Source organism: Pinus tabuliformis, chromosome 3_2 (genome assembly GCF_031772625.1).
Source record: "Pinus tabuliformis cultivar Carrire ecotype Pingquan chromosome 3_2, CPIR1, whole genome shotgun sequence".
Lineage (NCBI taxonomy): Eukaryota > Viridiplantae > Streptophyta > Pinopsida > Pinales > Pinaceae > Pinus > Pinus tabuliformis.
In genome coordinates this window covers 1255839668-1255860601 of record NC_142302.1, presented here as the reverse complement: position 1 = coordinate 1255860601, position 20934 = coordinate 1255839668, and the positions used below count along the sequence as shown (strand labels likewise).

The 20934-nt window shown below is 38.3% G+C and overlaps 1 protein-coding gene across 1 annotated transcript in view; it reads right to left on the bottom strand.

Moving 5' to 3' along the window:
* EMB2754 (Vacuolar sorting protein 39) overlaps window positions 1–20934 on the bottom strand; it is a 229463-nt gene that overhangs the window by 59675 nt on the left and 148854 nt on the right. Inside the window, exon 6 of the mRNA XM_089417889.1 lies at window positions 13869–14325. Within this exon, the coding sequence (XP_089274015.1) occupies window positions 13869–14325 (457 nt within the window). The remainder of the gene's footprint in view (window positions 1–13868; window positions 14326–20934) is intronic.

Sequence of the window (20934 nt, the reverse complement as noted above, 5' to 3'; positions counted from 1 at the left end):
TTCCTGAGCCACACAATTTCCTTTGTTGCTTCAGCTGTTGCCACATATTCTACTTCAGTTGTGGAATCTATTGTAACTGATTGTTTGTGTGACCTCCAGGAGACAGCTCCTGATCCAAGACTTATAACATAACCTGAAGTAGATACTCCAGTTTCTTTATCTCGATCGAAATCTAAATCAGAGTATCCAATCAAGCTGAAGCCACCGACCTGTGTATACTTGAGTCCAAAGCTATGTTGCAGGAAACGTGGGGGGGGGGGGGGGGGGGGGCGTTTCTGGCTGGAAACCGGTACGAAACGCGGAAACGCGTTTGGTACGACCAGGAAACGCATTTATGGCCGTACAAGCCACGTTTCCCAGTTGTAATGTGTTTTTTTTTTTTTTTTAATTTGTTTTTAAATTTTTTTTAGGTTTCCAGTAAATTCTAGAAGCTTATTCTAAACTTATAAAAGAGAAGTTTGTCTCATTCTCTCATCACACTATTCAGCAAGTCGTTTCTCTTGGAGACTGGCAGTTGTTTCAGCTAGGGTGCAAGTTATCAAGGTGGTGCAAGTTTCACAAGTGGCAAGCTCTTCATCAGCAGAAAGGAATTGGAGCACTTATGGTTTTATTCATTCTGTGAAGCGCAATAGGTTGGGCTCACAGAAAGCAGAGGATCTTGTTTATGTGCACTCCAACCTTCGCCTTGCATCTCGTAGGGGTCCAGAATACAACAGTGTTCCTTCTAAAGAACGGGATGTGGATGCAGAAAATCCTGATTTGGATCTCTCTCTTGCTGCCCTGAATATTGAAGCCGAATCTGGAAGTGGAATTGGTGCATCATCTTCTTCAGCACTACCATCCACTGTTGAGCATTGTGCTGCTTCTATTTTTGATGAGGATTAGTCATTTGTGACTTGTCTCTATAGTTCTTGCAGCCTTATAGTCTTTATTGTACTTGCAGCCTCATATACTAATATAAATAAAGGTTGATTTTGAGATTTTGCCCTTGGATATATAATAAAGGTTGCTTTTGGATTTTCCTATATTTTTATTTTCATTATGTGATCATTCATGACTCATGAGTAAATGTGATGTCAATTTAATATTAATGTTTAAATGTAATAAATTATAATGTATCATTAATGCTTTATGATTGCACATATATATATATATATATATATATATATATATTCGCGTTTCCCCGTTTCCAAAATTTGGGGAGGTCGCGTTTCGTATCGCTTCCCGTTTCGGAAACTCGTTTTCGTTTCCCCGTTTCATGCAACTTAGGTCCAAAGTTTTGAGTTCCCTTCAAGTACTTTAGAACTCTTTTTTGTAGTAGACCAATGTCCCTCACAAGGCTTTTGCATAAACCTGGAGAGGATTCCAACAGCAAACAAAATGTTTGGTCTGGTAGTGGTCAGGTAGTTGAGACTTCCTACGAGTTGTATATACTTCGTTGCATCCTCAAATTCCTTTCTTTCAGTGGATGTGAGCTTTAACTTTTGTTGCATTGGAGTGCTCAAAGGATTGCACTCAACCATGCCAAACACGTTCAACAGATCTCCAATGTACTTCTTCTGAGAGGGGTATATAAACTTCGGATGTTGAGTTACTTCAATATAGTGTTACTTGGGAGAGGGAGTGAAAGCAGGAAGCGGGAGAGACATTTTCAAAAGCTCCTGGTTTGAGAGCGAATCCCGGAGCGTTTTTTTTATATATATATATATATATATATATATATTAATTATTTTTTATATTTTGATACATATATGTCAACAAAAACATGTAGAATGATGAATTAGATATAAAAAACATAAAAAAACATAGATTGATCATTGAACCATATAACAACAATCATCTAGAAGTTATAATCTTCATCAACCACGTCCACAAGTTAGTAACATACAACATATTGAGTCTCATGAATCATGATTCATCAATCTTAAAGTTTCAACTTCAAGCTTTCAAAATTGAAAATTCAAAATTTCAATATATAACATTTATCATCATTGATCACCAAAGTTGTACTTGTAAGCTAAGTTTAACCATTACAACAAATAATATCTAACATGAAATGAAATGTTATAAAATGAAATGAAATGAAACAACTTTCATGAAGCATCATATTCATAATTCATTACCAATGAGTTATAATTGCCAACTTCAAACTTCAAACTTAAATTGTCATATATTGTTTACAAAAAATATCATAATAAATATGAAAGAGTCAACTGTCAACAGTTATGAAAACTACTAGAAACTAGAAAAGACAAGTAAATCTATTATCTACTACTTCATGTGGCCCTTGCCATGAGAAATGTTTAATGTATGAGCAAGCCGTGGTGGTCTTCTAAGAGTTTCCTCCCACACAGACCGACGACCAGAACCAAAAGGCACATGCCCTCCACGTGAGGGTGTAGATGGAGGCAGCGACAGCAAAGGAACAAGACTCGGAACTCGAGCACTGCTACTAGATGGTGGAGGTGGCATGGTTGTTGCTTCATCTTCCTCTCTCATAAGTTCCGCTTCCAGTTCTTCAAGATGTATAGTGCCATCCTCCAAATTATCATCCTCTGGGTGGTTGTCCCAAATTTTATATGTTGGATCCTTATAAGCCTGATCACAGTAATGACTCAACAACCTCAAGTTGTAGTTCACATAAACCAAGCTTTTTGCCCGGTTTTCATTGAGTCTGTTTCTTTTCACATTCTGTATGAAGCTGTAGGTGCTCCAACACCTCTCTGCAGAAGAAGTATTTACAACCTGTGAGAGAAATTTTTTTGCCAATTTTGGCAAAAGTCCCTAGCCGCCAGAGGCCTCCCACCATGTGAGAGCATCAAATCTGTCTCTATCTTCCATTGCATGGAAGGTACCAAACAAACCAGTGCAACTGAAGTATCTACCTAATTCAAGACGCAGACTAGCACATTCCTCCCTGTCAGGTATCAACTTGTCTAATGCTTGCAAATATCCTATAGATACCTCTTCATCTATATGGGGTTTGACCCTAACCCCACCCCCTGGTGCAGGTTGGCCCAACCAAGATGCAGAGTAGTATTTTGGCATAAGGATATACGCCAAGGCATGTAGTGGAACATTAAGTTTATCCCATCGTGTACACACACAATTGTGAATCAGTGTATACAAGTTGGGATCATTTTTATGAACAATATATTTTATTTGCCCCAACATGGTATCCATCTGCTCATACACCTCCCCAATCATTGCTTTATCTATATCTGCAAACCGAATCATGTGATAAACGGGCTTGATGAAATCCAATACTTGCCTCACATGTGCCTAAAACATACCATCAAGAGCGGTCTCCTCCACCTGTTCAAAACCTTGCATGTCAGCTACATTTGTAGCCCTTTCCTTTAATACCTGCTAGTGTGGACTTGATACCATGCTAGCCAATGACTCTCTTACCTTCAAAAGGTGCCTGAAGATGAGGTAATAGCTACCAAATCTAGTCCTCGCAATCTTCAACAACTCCAATCTCAAGTGACTGTGGAAAAGGCCATGGGTATTGCAATGATTTGTAATAAATTTTATCACTTCTTTGCCTCTCTTGTACAAATCACCAATCCATTTGTATTGTTGGTTTTTGTTCTTAACAATATCATGCATCAAAAGGTTCATTGTGTGAACCAAACACCCAGACCAAAATATGTTGGGGTATTTATCCTCAATAATTGCTCCCGCTACCTTACAATTAGGAGCATTATCAGTGATGACTTGGATGACATTGTATGGCCCAATACAGTCAATTGTTTCAAGTAATTGTTCTGCAATGTTGATGCATGTCTTGAACTTGTCTGAGTAATCATATGCTGAAAGAAAGATGGCACAACTAACAAACACAGCAAGAACACTAATCAATGGCTTGCCTTTTACATTTGCCCATCCATCAGATACAATGGACACCCCATGGTCAGTCCAAGAACTTGTCATTCTACTCAGAGAATGTGATATTTTTGCTTTTTCATAATCAAGTCCAACAATTCTAGCCTTGTCATACCCAGGGCTCTTGTATCTTTTAGGGGCATCATTTATGGCAGAAATCATTTCATGCCAATAAGGTGAGCGAAGAACATTGAATGGTATCCCACATGCATAGAGAAACCTGTAAACTTTTGAATCCACATCATTCTTACACCCTTCATCAAGGAAATCTGATATGCTTCTACGCCTTAAACTTGGTGACCCTGTGCCTCCATATCCACTGCCATGGGAGGATGCTAAAGGAGTTCTTTGTGCATGTGATTGTGAGCTTGGTTCAAAGAAACCCTTTGATTTTTTAGATTTGTATTGGGCTTCCTCCTCTTCCCTTATGTATTTGGCTCTATCTGCTGCTAACACACCTGTACAAGTTTTGATTCCTATTTGTTTATCTCCATCCCATGGCCTTTTCCCGCAGAGGTGCTTTCTGGCACGGGTGTATGAACCTGTGTAATTATTGTTGCAATGGGGGCAATGAAATTTAGTGGTTCCACCCCCTTTCCCTGCTTCAGGCCTATTAACATATTTCCACAATGGGGTTTGGTCTTGTTTAGTTTTTTGAGCTGACTCATGTTCACTCTCCTCCAGCTCCTCCTCACCAAGGTACTCCTCTCCGGGGTTTTCATCAAATCCACTATGACCCACTTCTTCATCCCCTTCTTCATTTTCAACCCTCCTTTTTCTACTCTCCAACACCATAATAACCAAAAAAGGAACCAAGAAGAAGAAAATGCCAAGAAATATAACCATGATGTTTGAAATTTGAAGTTTTGAATCTGCAAAAAAATGGAATGGGAATGGGAATGGGAAATAGAGAAAAAAATTATTTATTTATTTAGGAATGAACATTAAAAAAAAATTGCTAGAATAGAGTGTAGAGCCTACCTCTTTGGCCTCCAATCTCCCCTTGCAAGCTCTTGCAAGCTCTTCAATCTCCCCTTGCTCCTGCCTTTCTCTTGCTCTCTTGCTCCTTGCTCTCTCTTGCTCTCTCCTTGCTCCTTGCTCCTTACTCTCTCTTGCTCTCACTCTCACTTGCTCTCTTGACCCTCACTCTCTCTTGCTCCTCACTCTCTCTTGCTCTCTCTTGCTCTCACTCTCACTCTCACTCTCTCAAATAATGAAATGAATATGAGGTAGGGTTTATTTATATTCACTCCCTTCCCTCCCTTTATTTTCCTACCCGTCACTTTTTTCCCAGCGTATTTTTTTCCCGCGTGAATTTTTTTTCGACCATTGCTCACCGCCGCCGGAAGCGGTTGGGGAGCGATCACTCCCCAACCGCTTTCGAGTTGTAAAAATTACTCTTGGAGCGACGAGAGCGATGCTCGCTAAGTCAAATCGGAGCACAAATTTTTTTTAGGGAGCGCGCTCCCAACCCGCTCCCGAGTCACTCCCGCCCAGAGCGAGGATTGGGAGCGGGAGCGGAGGGGGGGGCTCCCTCGCAACACTGCTTCAATACCAAGATAATAGTGAACATAGCCCAAATCTGTCATTTCAAAACCTTTCCTTAGTGCTTTCTTTATGGATGCAACGTAGCTCTCATTAATCCCTGTCATTAGAAGATCATTTACATACACCACAAGATAAACAATTGTTTTTCCAACTTTCTTGACAAGCAAAGTTGCATCATCAAGATCATAATGTTTGAAATTGATTTTCAGAAGATGCTCAGTTAACTTCTCATGCCAGGCTCGCGGTGCTTGCTTGAGGCCATACAAGGATTTTACAAGCTTGCATACTATATGTTCCTGACCCTTCACAACAAATCCTTCTAATTGGGGCATAAAAACATTCTCTTTCAAATCTTCGTTCAAGAAAACATGTTTTACATCCATTTGATGGACTTTCCAACCGTTCTGAGCTGCCAAAGAAAAGAGTGTCCAGATGGTAGCCCATTTTGTTGTGGGGGCAAAAGTATCCCCATAATCGACCCCTTCCTTCTATGCAAAGCCTTTTTCCACAAGCCTAGCTTTGTGCTTGTCAAGTGAGCCATCTGCTTTATACTTGTTTTTGAAGACCCACTTGCAGCCTATTGGTTTGGTTCCCAATGGAGGATCAACCAGCTTCCAGGTGCCATTCTTTATCAAAGCATCATATTCTTTCTGCATCGCTTCTTTCCATTCATCATGAGAAGCGACTTCTTTGAAGGAAGTTGGTTCGAAATTTGTAGACAAATTCAATTCACAATCATAAGAAACATCCATATCAACAAGTGAATCAGAATCGTCTACATCACCTCCATTTTGTCTAGTTGAGCTTCTTGTTCCTGTCTTTCCAACCTCATCAGGACGAACACTTTCAAGTGTCTTTGTCAGCCATTTTGGAGGACCTTTCTGAGATGGCCCAGGCTGCTCAGTTGACTAAGATGGGGCTGAATCAAGATTTAGTCTCCCAATTCTGTCAATCACATCACTCAAAGTGTCACCAGTGATCGGAGCTTCATGCCAGGGAGAGAGTGATTCAGAAGAAGATTCCACGGATTGATCCAATATAGGAATCCCCCCTTCAAGATGTGGAATCTCATTATCAAACTCTTGAAAAGATTTTGCATGTCCGAATCTATCCAAGCAATCAAGTTGTCGCTCAACAACATTGTTAGTCTTGGAAGATTCAAGAAAGATCACATCTCTAGATATTATAAACTTCTTATTCACTTCATCATAGAGACAGTATGCTTTAGAGGTATTTGAGTACCCCAAGAAGATACATTTGCAACTCCTTGCACCGAGTTTGTTTCTTTGTTCCTTGGGTATCAAGGCATAACAGGTGGAACCAAAAACCCTGAGATGCCTAACCAAAGGAATGTGGACATACCACATTTCATCGGGAGTCAGGTTTTTTATAGCATTAGATGGACACCTATTCTTTATATACACAACACATAGAACCACATCAGCCCAAAACATCAACTTAACATTTTTGAAAAACATCATGGAATGTACCATATTTAAGATTGTCTTGTTCATTCTTTCAACTACTTCGTTCTGTTGGGGATTATAAGGCACGGTTGTTTGATGTTTGATCCCATGTTGGCGAAGATAGTTTTCAAATTCATTTGATGTATATTCTTTTCCATTATCAGTATGAATAGATCCAATATGAGATTGTGCATCATTTTCAATCCATGCATGAAAGTTCTTGAATGTTTCAAAAGCTTCAGATTTGTTCTTCAATAAATAAACCCAACACATTCTGGTGTAGTCATCAATAAATGTCATCATATATTTATTACCATTTGTAGAAGGAACAAGCATTGGGCCACACAAATCAGAATGAATGAGTTCAAGTTTTCTATGTGCTCTGGAATGAGAATCATGAAAAGATTGTTTGTTGTGCTTTCCTAAGATACAAGCATCACATTGCTTAAGTTTCCTAGGAATAGTAGGCAAACTAGTAACACCATTTTTATTCAACAAACGGAGGCTATCATAGTTCAAGTGTCCAAATCGAGCATGCCATAGAAGACTTGATCGAAATGTACCCTCATCATAGTGACAATTGTATGAAAAGTTTTGTGCACGAGCAAAGGTTCCTTGCAACTTCAGAAGTCTTTCTTCTTCTATCCCAGTCATGACAAGTGAGTGATTTGATGCTTTTCTAACCTCAACCTTGCCATCAAATATGTGAATGGAGTGTCCTTGCTGGTGGATGTGGACCAAAGACAACAAATTTCTCCTCAACTCCGGGAGGTATAGAACATCATGTAGAAGAAAGTATGGAAGATCAAGCAGTTTGAGCCTGGTGGTGCCAAGCCCTGATGGCTTGAGCTTTATCTTATCTACAAAGTATACTGCTCCATCAACATTATCAGTGAATTCTTCAAAGAAATCTCTTCTGAAAGTCATGTGGCAAGTTGCTCATGAATCAAGCAACCAAGCATCTTTCCATGAAGCAAGTGAAACATTGAATAAGTCTTCAATTACTCTAACGTTGCAATGTGCCACAACATGATGAGCAGACTCGGGTGCTTTACCTTCCCTTTGTCAGTTGTTTTACCTTTTCCTTCATTTCTTTCCTGCTCAATTCTGTCCCAAGGCAGCTTACATGTGGAAGCATCATGTCCATCTCTATTGCATCATATGCAATGAAGATCAGACCTTTCTCCTTGGAAATGTTTGCCCCCCTGCCTCTAAAATTCTTCCTTCCTCTTCCTCTTCGGCCACCTCTTCCTCTAGAAGAATTTTGTGCATGATTCTTCTCTTTCTGTGCAAGGCACACAGCTTCATCAAAAGACTGAGGAGTTGTCTTCTTCCCAAAAGCGTTCTCTCTTTTAGCAAACTTCTTTTCAAGGGAGTCAAAAATAATCTCCTTAAGGTTGCCACTTGCTTGCAATGACTCAAGATAATGTGAATAGGTGGGATATAGTGCCTTGACATAAGCTATGACAGGAATATCTATTTCAAAACCAGTGGCTTTTATGTCATGTATAATCAATCTTACTTTTGATGTTAAGGCAAGAGAGTCATCATTTTTCAATTCAAGATTGAACAACTTAATCATCAATCAAACAACTTCAAGCTCAGAGTGTAAGTCATATAATTCCTTCAACTTCTTTAAGGCTTCAAAGGCATTTCAAAATGGCAAAATATGACGACTCACCTCTTCATTTATTGACGTTGCAATCAAGGCATAGGCCTTGCTGTTTTTATTTTCCCAAATGGCAAGGTCCTTGTCAGAAGTGGGCTTCTCAAGTGCACTGTCTCCTTCTCCTTCACAAACCCCTTTCCACAACTCATTAAAAATCAAGGTGTGCTTTATCTTTCTGGACCACTCATGGTAGTTCTCTTTGCCAGAGAGAACCACTCCAACTATAGAAATAATTTAATGCATCATATGATTTGATCTGGCCTCAAAATAATTATAATACCTGCAACAAATTATTGATGTCTTTGTAATAAAACATGATTGCCTATCTTCAAAAAATCATCAATATACCTTCATACACCATGCTTCAAATAATCTTTGACTTTTCAAATATGTGTATATAAACCAATGCCCCAATATAATATATGAAGCAATATATATATATATATATATATATTAACCAACCTCTCAATATAATATATATGAATAAAAATAAGGTTCAACACAATATTATAATTTACCTACAATCATTCACCATAAGGCATTCACCATTCACCATAAGACATTTAATATACCATGTAACATATATCAGCCCCATTAAAAATTCATCTCATAATGAATGTCTTCAAAAAAAGATACCATCGACCTCCAAAAAAAACTTTAATGCACCAGTCAACATACCACACAGTCTTAAAAAAAAATGTTTACACATCCTTCAGAGCATGACCAAGTCTCCACAGAGGGCGGGTTTTGTAGATTGCATTGGGCTTGATCCAGCAAACACAGCATGCTACACGTCATGCTGCACTAACAGGTCCACAAAAAGAAACTAACAAGTCGATTTACATGAACATATAGGCCCACACAGATGCAGTGACACATAGATGATATCCTCTACCAAGATTTTGTCCACACGCAGCAGATGCTCACATTCTTCCACTGACTTGGACTTACAGTAGCAGCATCTGGAAAAAGGCGTAACAGGTTTTGTTTCTCACTCTCATATGAACTGCAACCAAACAATCTGTGCTGAAACATAACTCACCCATCGATAGCTTAATATCATTTTTTTACAGCAAAATCTTTCAATTCTTACTACAACAGTCTTCAGCGCTCGCACTTACTAATTATCATTCACAGCGGTCAGAAGGCAACTGCTTGCCATCCTCCAGGACAAAAACGTCGAGATCCACTGAGGCAAAAGCACTATTACCAAATTTGTTGGCCTCAAGGCGCAGCAACCAGATTTATCTGATCGAATCACTCCGTCCAACATCACAAACAAGCCGAAACCTCGAGGTTATGGACCGGTGACCCCTATCGCCCCTAAACTGAACCACGCTCACAAGTGCTCAAAGCCTCTCTGGGAAGTATACACAATTAGGACTAAACGCACCTAGAGATAACAACATAACCAACGTACAAGGAGACAATGCACACATAGATTTGGGATTTAGAATCTGAAACTAACTTTAAGCAGACAGAGGACAGAGGAACAAAGTATGGCAGAAAACTAACAGGAGTTACAGCACAAAAGCTAATTTTGGGAGTTGGCTCTGATACCATGTCGGACCAGGAGTAACTCTGAATGAATTTGTTGCCATTACATTAAGAAAGAACACAGATATATACATGGAGAGGGAGACTATTAGGTTTCATCTCCTAATGTCTCTTCGTCTTCCAATTCTGTTTATTTAGCTATTTGCAATATTTACATAGGATTCCTAACCCCAAAGATTAGGTGTTCAACAAGTAGGTTGAGAGTTGGAGTGGCCAAAGGTCAAGGTGAAGAGAAAGGGATTTCCACGATATATTTTAACAGGTTCAAGGCACATGAAACCCTAAAAAATCCCCCAAGTTGAAGCTAACACTAAACTAGGGTTTTACCTTAGGGCAAAGAAACTTCTAGATGACATTGAAGTGAATGCCCACCAAAAGGAGAGATTTTGTGGCAACTATTGAAGAATAATAAGAAGATTTGATCAAAGGGTTCCCCACATTGGGGTTTGTCTTTAGCATCTGCCACATCTTGTGTCCTCTTGTCTTGGCTCGTTTTCTGCATATGACTTTATGTTCTATCTGCATTTACTGTCAATGTTTATAAGTTAATGTGATTGCTACTGGATATAATTGGAAATTGGAAATTGGGATGCTAAAAGAACATTGAAGTAAATTGTGCTTAAGCATAGAACATACCATTGCTATAAAAAATTAACACTAACTCGAACCCCTCTGCGCAACCTCTGCATAGTCACTCACACGCTTTGCCCGGATATTGCCTTGAATCAGCTTCTAACTAATTGTTGCTGCTCTGGGATGAATTCTCTGGCCCTCTGGAAAATTATTCCGACCTTCGGCAACTGAATCTTTCTCCAACTTAGGCAAATTGAACTTCCTTATTGAGGCTACTGCGCAGTCCCAGTGCAGCGTCTTGGAGAAATAACTCGGCCTTCTCTCCTGACTCTCCAGAACTGGAAACTTCCTCCGGAATCATTGTCTTTGCCACTCTACGTCCCTTTTAGCTCGAACACTTTTCCTCTACTCAACCTTTTAAGATGGATAGCTCAATCTGCCAAGGAACTCGCACTACGAGCTTTTGTCTTGTGTGTCTTTCTCCAACCCCATCGACCTCTTATAATCTCTCGTTGGCTAACCAACGACCATGATTAATTCCTCGTTGGCAGCTAAGATTATCTCCAGGTTGATCCATGTGAGTTTCTAGAGAATTCTCACCTTTCTCAATTAATTCTTATTAATTAATCGATTTCCCTAAGTTAGACTTAGGCATTTTAATTATCGATCAATTAATTTAATTGAGTTGTCTCTGGATGGAATATCCAGAAATTATTTATGGGTTCTCGAGCTCTCATGTGTTTTAGCCTCTCCACAGAGTTTGAGACTAGAACACTTGTCCGATGCTACAAAATCAACAAGCAATAAGCTTTGAGGGCAAAGTTTTTTGAAGAGAAAGGCAATATATATATATATATATATATATATATATATATATATTAGTTAGTGATTAGTATAGATGAAGCATGTCTCTAAGGACATGACCATTCATGAAAGGACATCTGCCTAGGTATATAAGCGGGCCCTCATTTGTAACATTCACATCTCATATCTTCTATACATTCTTATATAAACATATTTTTCCTAGCATGGATATTTATATATTTCAGATCTTCTGAGTATTCTGCCACGTTTATAAACTTTGTTCATAACAGCCTCTTTTTTTATTAATCATTAAAAGACCTTTTCTTTTTGGCTGTTATATGACATCAGTTGTTTTATTATTGAAAATCTGCAAAACCTTAACCTATAGCAGGCATATAATTGGTCTAGTAATAGAGTACCTGAACTTTGGCAAAGATTACTTACGCCTTCTAAGCTCCACCAACACTATATCCCAATTTTTAGACCTCACTTGATCACCTTGAGCCACTGTCATTGAATATCCTTTAGGTGACCTCTTAGGGAAGCGTCCCTTGTGGTTAAATACCACTAAATAGCAGGAAAAAAGTTGTTGAGTTGACAGTGGCAGCCAATCTCATTGTTTTTCTAGGGTCTGGTTCTGCCTAGTGGGGCATTGCACTTGGCCTGCTCGATTTTGCGGCAAAAGGGCACTAGGTAGGGTGGGCTGGGGGTGAATCTTCAAAAAGCAGATCCAAGATTACAACCCCAAAAAGATGTATTCCCTTCTCCACCAGAAGCATATCCTCCCTTGCATTGAATGTAAGATGGACCTCTTATGATACCAAAAATAGATGGATTCATAGGTTGCACAGTTTTTCGTCTCTTCATCTAACTTACAAATTTCAGTCTTTGCATGACTCGTTATCTAATAGAGGCTGTCATCTAAAGCTCATTTAGCTAAGAATGGAATCACTTATGGTCTTTGTTTAGCATGTAGTTGTCCAGAGATGGTGAAACACGTTCTTTGGGACTGCAGGTTTGCCAAGAGTTGTTGGAATATGTTCAGGATCAGCACAGAGTCTTGTTTTAGGGGTAACTCCATTGGCAAGAAGCATTGTTGGGTGACTAGCTTTGTATCATTATATCTACTTTTGCATGTTTTTGGTGGTGAGGTCAATTCATTTCAATCCTTTTGTCATGTTTGGCAGAAAGAGGCATGTATGTTGTTGTTAGCTAAAAGATATCTTACAATCAAAGAGGTCAAAGAATTAAATGCTTCAGTTTACTCAGCTTTATCTCTGCTGTAGCTTTATCTTCGTATATATCCTTCCCCCCTTTAATTTCTATTATGAAAATATTTCTATATAATATAAGATGTATTTTTCAAAAATAAACAAATAAACTTATAATGAGTTTTTCATCGGGCTAGTGAGTCAAACTGACCAACCTGTGAAAAACTTGGCAAGTACTTGTCGGTTAGAGTGGGACTCACCAACAAGTTGGGCTCCATTTCTATGCCAAGCCGAGTTTGGCTCAGAAATACTCAATGGACTGAACAAGCTTTAGTATTGTGACTAGCTGTATACTTGTTCAACCGATAGTACATATTACAACTTCATATTGCAGAGTCCTACTTTAGTTCTTATCAGAGAACCAATCAATAGAGTTGAAAAGAGTTTCTCTAGAGGGTTGGTGCTCAAGTACAGAAATCCTAAAAACATAATAAACTTCTTAACACGTGCAACTTGGAATATGAATACCAAAATAATAAACATGCATAGAAACAGAGAACGGTATGCTGGCATTGAAGAATGAAACTTTGTAGAATTTCAAATGTGTATAATAACAAATACATGGATTTTAAATTGCTGACAATGAAAAGAGGAATTGGTCCAGATGTTGAAAAATGACTCTATTAACTTGCATTGTTTTTGGGCACGAGCAGCACAGGGATAACATGAAGCATGCAGCAACAGGCATAAAGTATGCAATGCAAAAACAGCCACTGTACAGACAACACAACATCAATGCCTGATATTGTCATTTACTGGCACTCATGGAAGGTTGACTTTTGCATTAAAACTTCTCTAGATGACAGAAACTCTATCTTCCCAGACCAGGTAATATGTCCAAGGAGCTGAAATCTATGAAGTTGCACATATGGAAATGGTATTACATCTTTGGACAAAACATATGATCCCAGCTGGCTAATTCCACCAGATACCACTAATCCAAATCCAAATTGTCCATCCAACAAAAAATGTTTTTAATCGAATTAGAACATGTCTAGTTACTCAACAGATAACTATAGGTTATTTTCAGGAAACGTATGCACAGATTTGAGCATGAAAAGAAGTCAGCAATCATTTTGGCTAAGAACACACCTTCATTGAACTCCTTGATCGCCAGGTATCAACAGATGCACTTGCATCTTCCACTACTGCTGCAACAACTTCATCTGTGTCTTCTGCTGCAGCTTTTCCAATAATATTTTTTCTTTTCTTTAATAGAAACTTGATAAGTGCTGTTAGAGAATTATGGTCTGGCTTTTGACTGTGTGTTTTCCTGTTTTCTTCATTTTGTGATGAGAGGGCCTGGGAAGCAGATAAAGAACCACCTTCCACCTCATCCAGTGGATCAGATGAAATCTTAACAATATGTTGTTCAGACAATGTATCAGAAGAAGATTCAAAAATATTTTCTGATGAAGAAACACTGGATGTCTTTGGAAGCTTTATTGAAGGATATAAGGACAAGATCATGGCAATGTCCAATGAAGATGCTGAAAATTGTTGCATGGCCTCCTCATAGCTCCCATTATCAAAGAGATATTGACCATATCTGTTTCATATTTCTTATCAGGCACAATTTTTATATAGCAAAGTATTAAAATTTTCTAGTATCCTGATATCCAATAAAGAAGCCTGAGATATGCAAGCAAAAAAAAGGCATTATAACATTAAAAGCTTTCATTTTTTCCGTAATAAATTTCAAAAGAATTTATTTTTCTGCCTGTCTCATCATTTGACACCTCAAGCTAAAGAAGTAACGAAATTAATGTCAAAATAATTTTCTTGTTGAATTTCTTATAAACACCTTTATAGTAATCTGATATCCAATAAAGATGCCCAAGGCATGGAAGCAAAATAAAGACTTTGTAAAAGTTAAAATCTTTCCATTTCGCCATAATCAATTCCAAAAGAATTCAGAAGCATAAATTAAAAAATTCAACAGGAAAACTATTTTGACATTATTTTCGTTACTTCTTTAGCTTGAACTTTCAAGTGATGAGAAAGACAGGAAGAAAGAACTTTGACTGTCAACGTGATCTCTAAAGCCATCCAGGTAACGTTTAGAATTAAGTTGTGCTTTGCCAATATTGACACAACTATTGTTTTTGGCTAAAAATTTCAGCCCAGAATAGTGGCAAATATGGGGAATACATTGAAAGAAACAAATCAAATCTCAAAAAAGTTTTAGTAGGAAAATGCATCTTATATCTCATTTCTGAATAATAAAGAATATCTCAAGAATCATACAGCATTGAGCCTTAACAAACTGCATGGTTGTGGCAGTATATGAAATGGGATAAGAACAAGATAGGAAAATGAAGGACAAAAACGAAGGAATGAAAAGAAATGGAAGAAAACCAAGGCCCATCAGTCCTAGGCTAATGGAGCTATAATGTATTGGATAAATGAGAGAACTAGTGTGTCACAGAGGTTATATGGTAGAAAATGCTTGTTTACCATCTTCCACCAACTAGTAGACAAAACTATTTGATACATTCATCTTTAAGGGGTGTACTTAGGTAAAAAGGACCTAATTTGATACATTTGAACCTTAAGTAATTGTTGGAAATGTGTAGTAGAAAACTAAGCTTAGAAGGCTAAGATTGTAAAGGTGTTTTTTATGGTCAAATGTGCATCCAAATCTACAACTTAGTTGATAGAAGAAAGAAGAACAAGTGTAGAAATAAAAAAGCAAATAAAGCAGAAAAGAGAGCTTCCTCAAATTGCTTTTCTCCTAGATGAATCAATTAATTACTAAGCCTTTATAAAAAAAATGACAAGAAGTATCCACCACAACATGTACAGCAAATTGAAGAGCATAAATAAACCATCCAACAAAGTGGATCAATACCTCAATCTTTCATTAATATTCAAGAATGCGAGTAGAAGGGAGCTACATCAAGCTTCAATACTTCATCACTTCTCTAACTTCTCAATCTCCAATTGCCAAAATCCTCTAAAATGGAGAGAAAATCCTCCTTATATAGAGTGAGAAACTCCATCACAAGTCAACAAATTGTGAATAATGGAGTAGTTAGATCCATGGTTGACAATATCAAGGTATGTGGACACTATCTTCTCCAAGAGAGCTTGCCCCATCTATAAGTAATAAGTAGCATGCACTAAGTAATACTCATAAAGGGAACTGCACCACTAAAAATACGGCACAATACCAAGTCAATATGCTAGGTGTCCACATGAGATGCACCCTACAAGAATGCATGCATGCAAAATATAAAAAACAACCTCAATATAGGAGAAAGTGCTTCAGAGCCCACCTAAAAGAGCTCACTAGGTGCACCGTCCAAGATGCATGAGTGATAAAATAATATGTAATCCTCCTAGGAGAATGCTCCATAACCACCTCCTCCAAGAATAGCAAGTGGTCCACAATCCACTTGTGCAACAATTCCATGGATGTATGTGCAAGGTGCAAACTAGATGCAATGCCTCGCAAGAAAGGATGTGGTCAAACCCCAAACTAAAAAGGGAAAGTCCCACAAGTGCACTATTGATTTTTGAAGCATCAAGAAGGTGTTCTAGTCTCAAACTTTGTGGAGAGGCTAAAACACATAAGAGCTCCATAACCCAGAAATCGTTTCTGGAAATTCCACCTAGAGATAGTTCAATTCAATTAATTGATCGATAATTAAAAATGCCTAAGCCTAGCTTAGGGAAACTGATTAATTAAAGGAAATTAATTGAGAAATGTGAAAATTCTCTAGAAACTCACATGGATCGAGTTAGAGATGATCTTAGCCATTAATGGGGATCTAATCATGGTCGTTGGTTCGCCAACATGAGATTATAAGAGCAACTCTATGGGGATGGAGAAGACACACTCAGTGATCAAGGCAGATCGAATTTCTCAGACAGCAAAGTCCAGCTAGAGAAGAATTCGAGCCAGTGATCGAGTGGCAGTGAATGATGGAGCAACAGAGTTATTTCCAACAGAGTTTCTCAGCAAGCAGAGCAGCAGTAGCTGGGAGGCTGAATTCTTTCCGCAGAGAGGCTGAGCAGCTAGTGCGAGCAGCCAAAAACCCTACTTCGAAGTGTCGAAAAGTGATCGTTTCAGTTGTTGGAGGCCGGGAAATCGCCCGGAAGGCAGAGCGAGTCACTTACAGGGCCAGAGGGAGGCAAGACCAAGGTTACTTGGGAGAGGGAGTAGAAGCAAGGTGCGGGAGCGAAAGCAGGAGCGAGGAGCAACATTTTCAAAATCTCCCAGTTCGGGAACGAATCAGGAGCAAATTTTTATATAATATATATTTTGATGCATATGTCAACAAAAGCATGTAGAATGATGAATTAGATAATAAAAAAAAAACATAAAAACATGGATTGAACCATATAATATCAATCATCTAGAAGTTATAATCTTCATCAACCACGTCCACAATTTAGTAACATACAACATATCGAGTCTCGTGATTCATCAATCTTAAAGTTTCAAGCTTTCAAAATTCAATATATAACATTTGTCATCATTTATCACTAAAGTTGTACCTATAACCATTACCATTATGAAGTAAACAAACTATAACAAAGAATATCTAACATGAAATGAAATGTTTCAACTTTCACAATGCATCATATTCATAATTCATTACCAATGAGTTATAAATGCCAACTTCAAACTTCAAACTTAAATTGTCATATATTGCTTACAAAAAATACCATAATAAATACGAAAGAGTCAATAGTTATAAAAAGTACTAGAAACTAGAAAAGACAAGTAAATCTATTATCTACTGCTTGACCCTCTTGCCATGAGAAATTTCTAATTTCTTGTCTTGTGCTTTATTGGGAGTCTCCTCCTGCATAGTCAAACAGCCTTGGTGCTCTTGATCATTGGGAGTCTCCCCCGCAAAGAGGGCTTGGTGCTCTTGATTAAATACAAGTTCCATACCCTAGTACATGACAAAATCCAATGGAAACATTGCAATCCCCCACAATCCTGAAATCCTGAAAAAATGACTAGTCTGAGGTCGAAACCACTCTCAAACAATCTTTCATTTTCATCCTTTTACTTTAAGAATTTAACATTACCATGAACTGCATATCAACACTAGGGCCATAGGATTGAACATTATGCTGCCACACTCAAAAACAATTGTAATAGCTCCCTCTATCACTCCTTAAAAGGCAGGGAGCGAATTCGAGAGCACGCTCTCGTGGTCACTCCCAATACCCGGAACACGCTCCGGGAGCAGATTCGACAGGCGAGACAGCTCCCCTTCAACCATGGGCAAGACGACTCATCCAAAGTGAGTCAGCAGACAGTGCAAATTATCTGGGCCAAGCAGTCCGCGTTTCTGGCCAGTGCGAGTTGTCGGGAGGAAGTGCGAGCAGGGCCACAGCGACTGAGTACGGTTGTAGAAGGGAGGAATTTCCTCCAAATAATTTTGGCAATATATTTTGCTGGAGGATAGCTAGTTTAGCATCCAAATTTGTACTCATAATTTTTGTTGCTAAAGAATTAATAATAAAACCCTCATATGCTACATCGGTTTTCTCGCATTGGGTTTTTCCGGGGACATTTGTCCAAAAATAAATGTGTCAAAATTATTGTGCGTGCTCTATATTTTCTCAATTTCCAATTTATTTCCTTAATTTTTTTATTGTGAAGAAATTGCAGTGTGATATATTTGTTTTTTTTATTGTAAACAAAATGAACTGCATAATTCATCCAATTAGAAGAATTAATTCCAGTTGTTGCATTTCAAGCGAAACTTCACATGGTATCAAAGCAAGTTTGACAAATCAGAGGCTCAAAGACAAAAAGGGAGAAATTCACAACTCAGAGGGAGCAGTAGCACATTTGTTCCAGGGTTTGCGCAGACGCTGACCAAGCAAGTCAAACTGTTGGACAAGGGTCCGATTTTCCAGTTACAGAGTACAAGAATGTTCAATTTGTCCAGAAGCAGTTCAAGCCAATGTTGATAATATCGGTATCGACAAAATATCAACGAGGGTCATGAAAACATCCTTTCGGCAATATCGGCGAAAATATTGGCAAAATATCAGAAAATATCGACAAACATAAAAAATGTATAATATATTCATTTTTTTCAGATTTTTAAATATATAAAGCAATAACAACATGAAATAAACACATTGGCACATAAATATGAAGAAAGCACTAATATATATGATGTATTGGATGTAAAATAAAAATGATACATCAAAGGCAATAAAATAGTAAGAAATCAACATCAGTAAACATCAAAAATGCTATCATGGACATGAAAACTGCAAGGATAAATTACAAGCTTGAGTTGTAACATGAATTTATGAGTTTTGATCTATGGACTTGGTCAATGGCTATGAGGTTCGTCGAACGTCAAAAAAATTTTAAGGTTTGCCAAAATTTGAACCTCAAGGTTAAAGTTCAATGAAACTTGTGACATAGATGTTGGGTATGGATTTGTGCTCTCCTATATTTGTAGCAAATGGTGTTGACGTTGACGCTCCCACGATCTCCTCCTCCTCCTCCTCCTGCTCCTCCTCCTCCTCGTGCTCTCCTCCCCCAAGTCCTCATCCTCTTGTTGCCCTTTTACTAATGGTTCCTCCTCTAACCATGTGGGTGACTCCTCCAAGATGGGCACCTCAGTCTCCACCCTCCATTGAGACAATACATCAATATTGTCTAAGGAAATGGCATATGGATCCATTGGTTTCTCTATTTGCTTCACTCGAAGTCGGAGATTGTAATGCACATACACGAAATCAATGATGCATGAGAACTCCAACCTGTAAGAGTCTCAAAAAAACTAACGAGTGTTGACTCTTGACAATTGAGGGTCATAAATTAAAATTACAAAAAATGTAATTGCTCAAACGAAGGGTGAAGCTCAAAGTTATACATGTTGCGCTTTTTTGAGTGTATTTTCTCAAAAACACTCCAATTGCACTCACACCCCGAAGAGCTACAGGTTTGACTCGGGATTCTTATGGCCAATTTCTGCAAATTTGGTGCCCTTGCACCAAAGTTTCACCACCAAATATCTACAACAAAATAAAGAAAGAAAAAACTTAAAAACTTAAAACATAATTAAACTTTCAAATAAAACATAATTGAATTTAAAAAATCTAGAATTATAAATCAGTAAATTCTAAATTGAAAATTCTAATGAGTCATGACTTGTCACTTATGTGGCATGAAGAGGGTCCTTTCCTGAATAGCATCATCCAATCTAGATACACCAACACAATCCCGATAAAACTATAACTCGCGATTGATTTTGCTATGAAGCTCAGGATTAGGTACCATCCTATGAATACAGGAACGGAGCCCTTCCATCACCTCGCCATCAATCAAACCTGCATTTGTATGAAAATGTGGGGTTGAGGAAGAGTGTTGCTACATGAATGGGTCAATGAAGCATCACTATCCACCAACTATCAATCGCATCCCATAACATCATCTGTCTATTAAGCCCAGTAGAACCCTTGTTTGCATAATAAGCACGAATGGCCTCCTTGGCCCTATCCATGGCCTCATACAAATAAGCCATTGCAGGCTTCTCCCCATCTACCAATCTCAGAACCTTTACTATAGGTTCACTAACTGAGCACACTTCTTCTACTCCTTGCCAAAATGTGTCAATGTACACCATTTTTGCAATGGCTCTCCCATCTTGTCTCCTATTGTATCTACAATCACGCCACTCATCAGAAACAAACATTTGCTTCAACTCAAATTGGCATCGAAGCAAAGACTGAAAAGTAATAAAGCTGGCAAAACGTGTGATTGCTGGATGGTGCAACTCCATGTCTTTGATGTATCTCCTCATGAGGATAAGAACAAAAGCATGGTTATATATAAACTTGGGGATGCTCCTAGCAAAATCAATCACCTCCTTCGCGAATGAGAGTTTCCCCATATCCTCAAGCAGCAAATCGATACAATGTTGTCTAGAACAATGTGTGGTGCCTCTCCATAAGCATCCTAACGGCAAACACATAATTAGTTACATTATCTGTTATGACTTGCACCACATTTTGCACACCAATCTCCCGGGCGAACCGATCTAACAACCCACATATCAATGCTACATCTTTTATATGTGTTGATGCTTCCACTAATTTAATAAACATGGTACCTTTAAGATAATGTACCAAAAAATTTAGAAGGGTTCTACCCTTCCTATCTATCCAA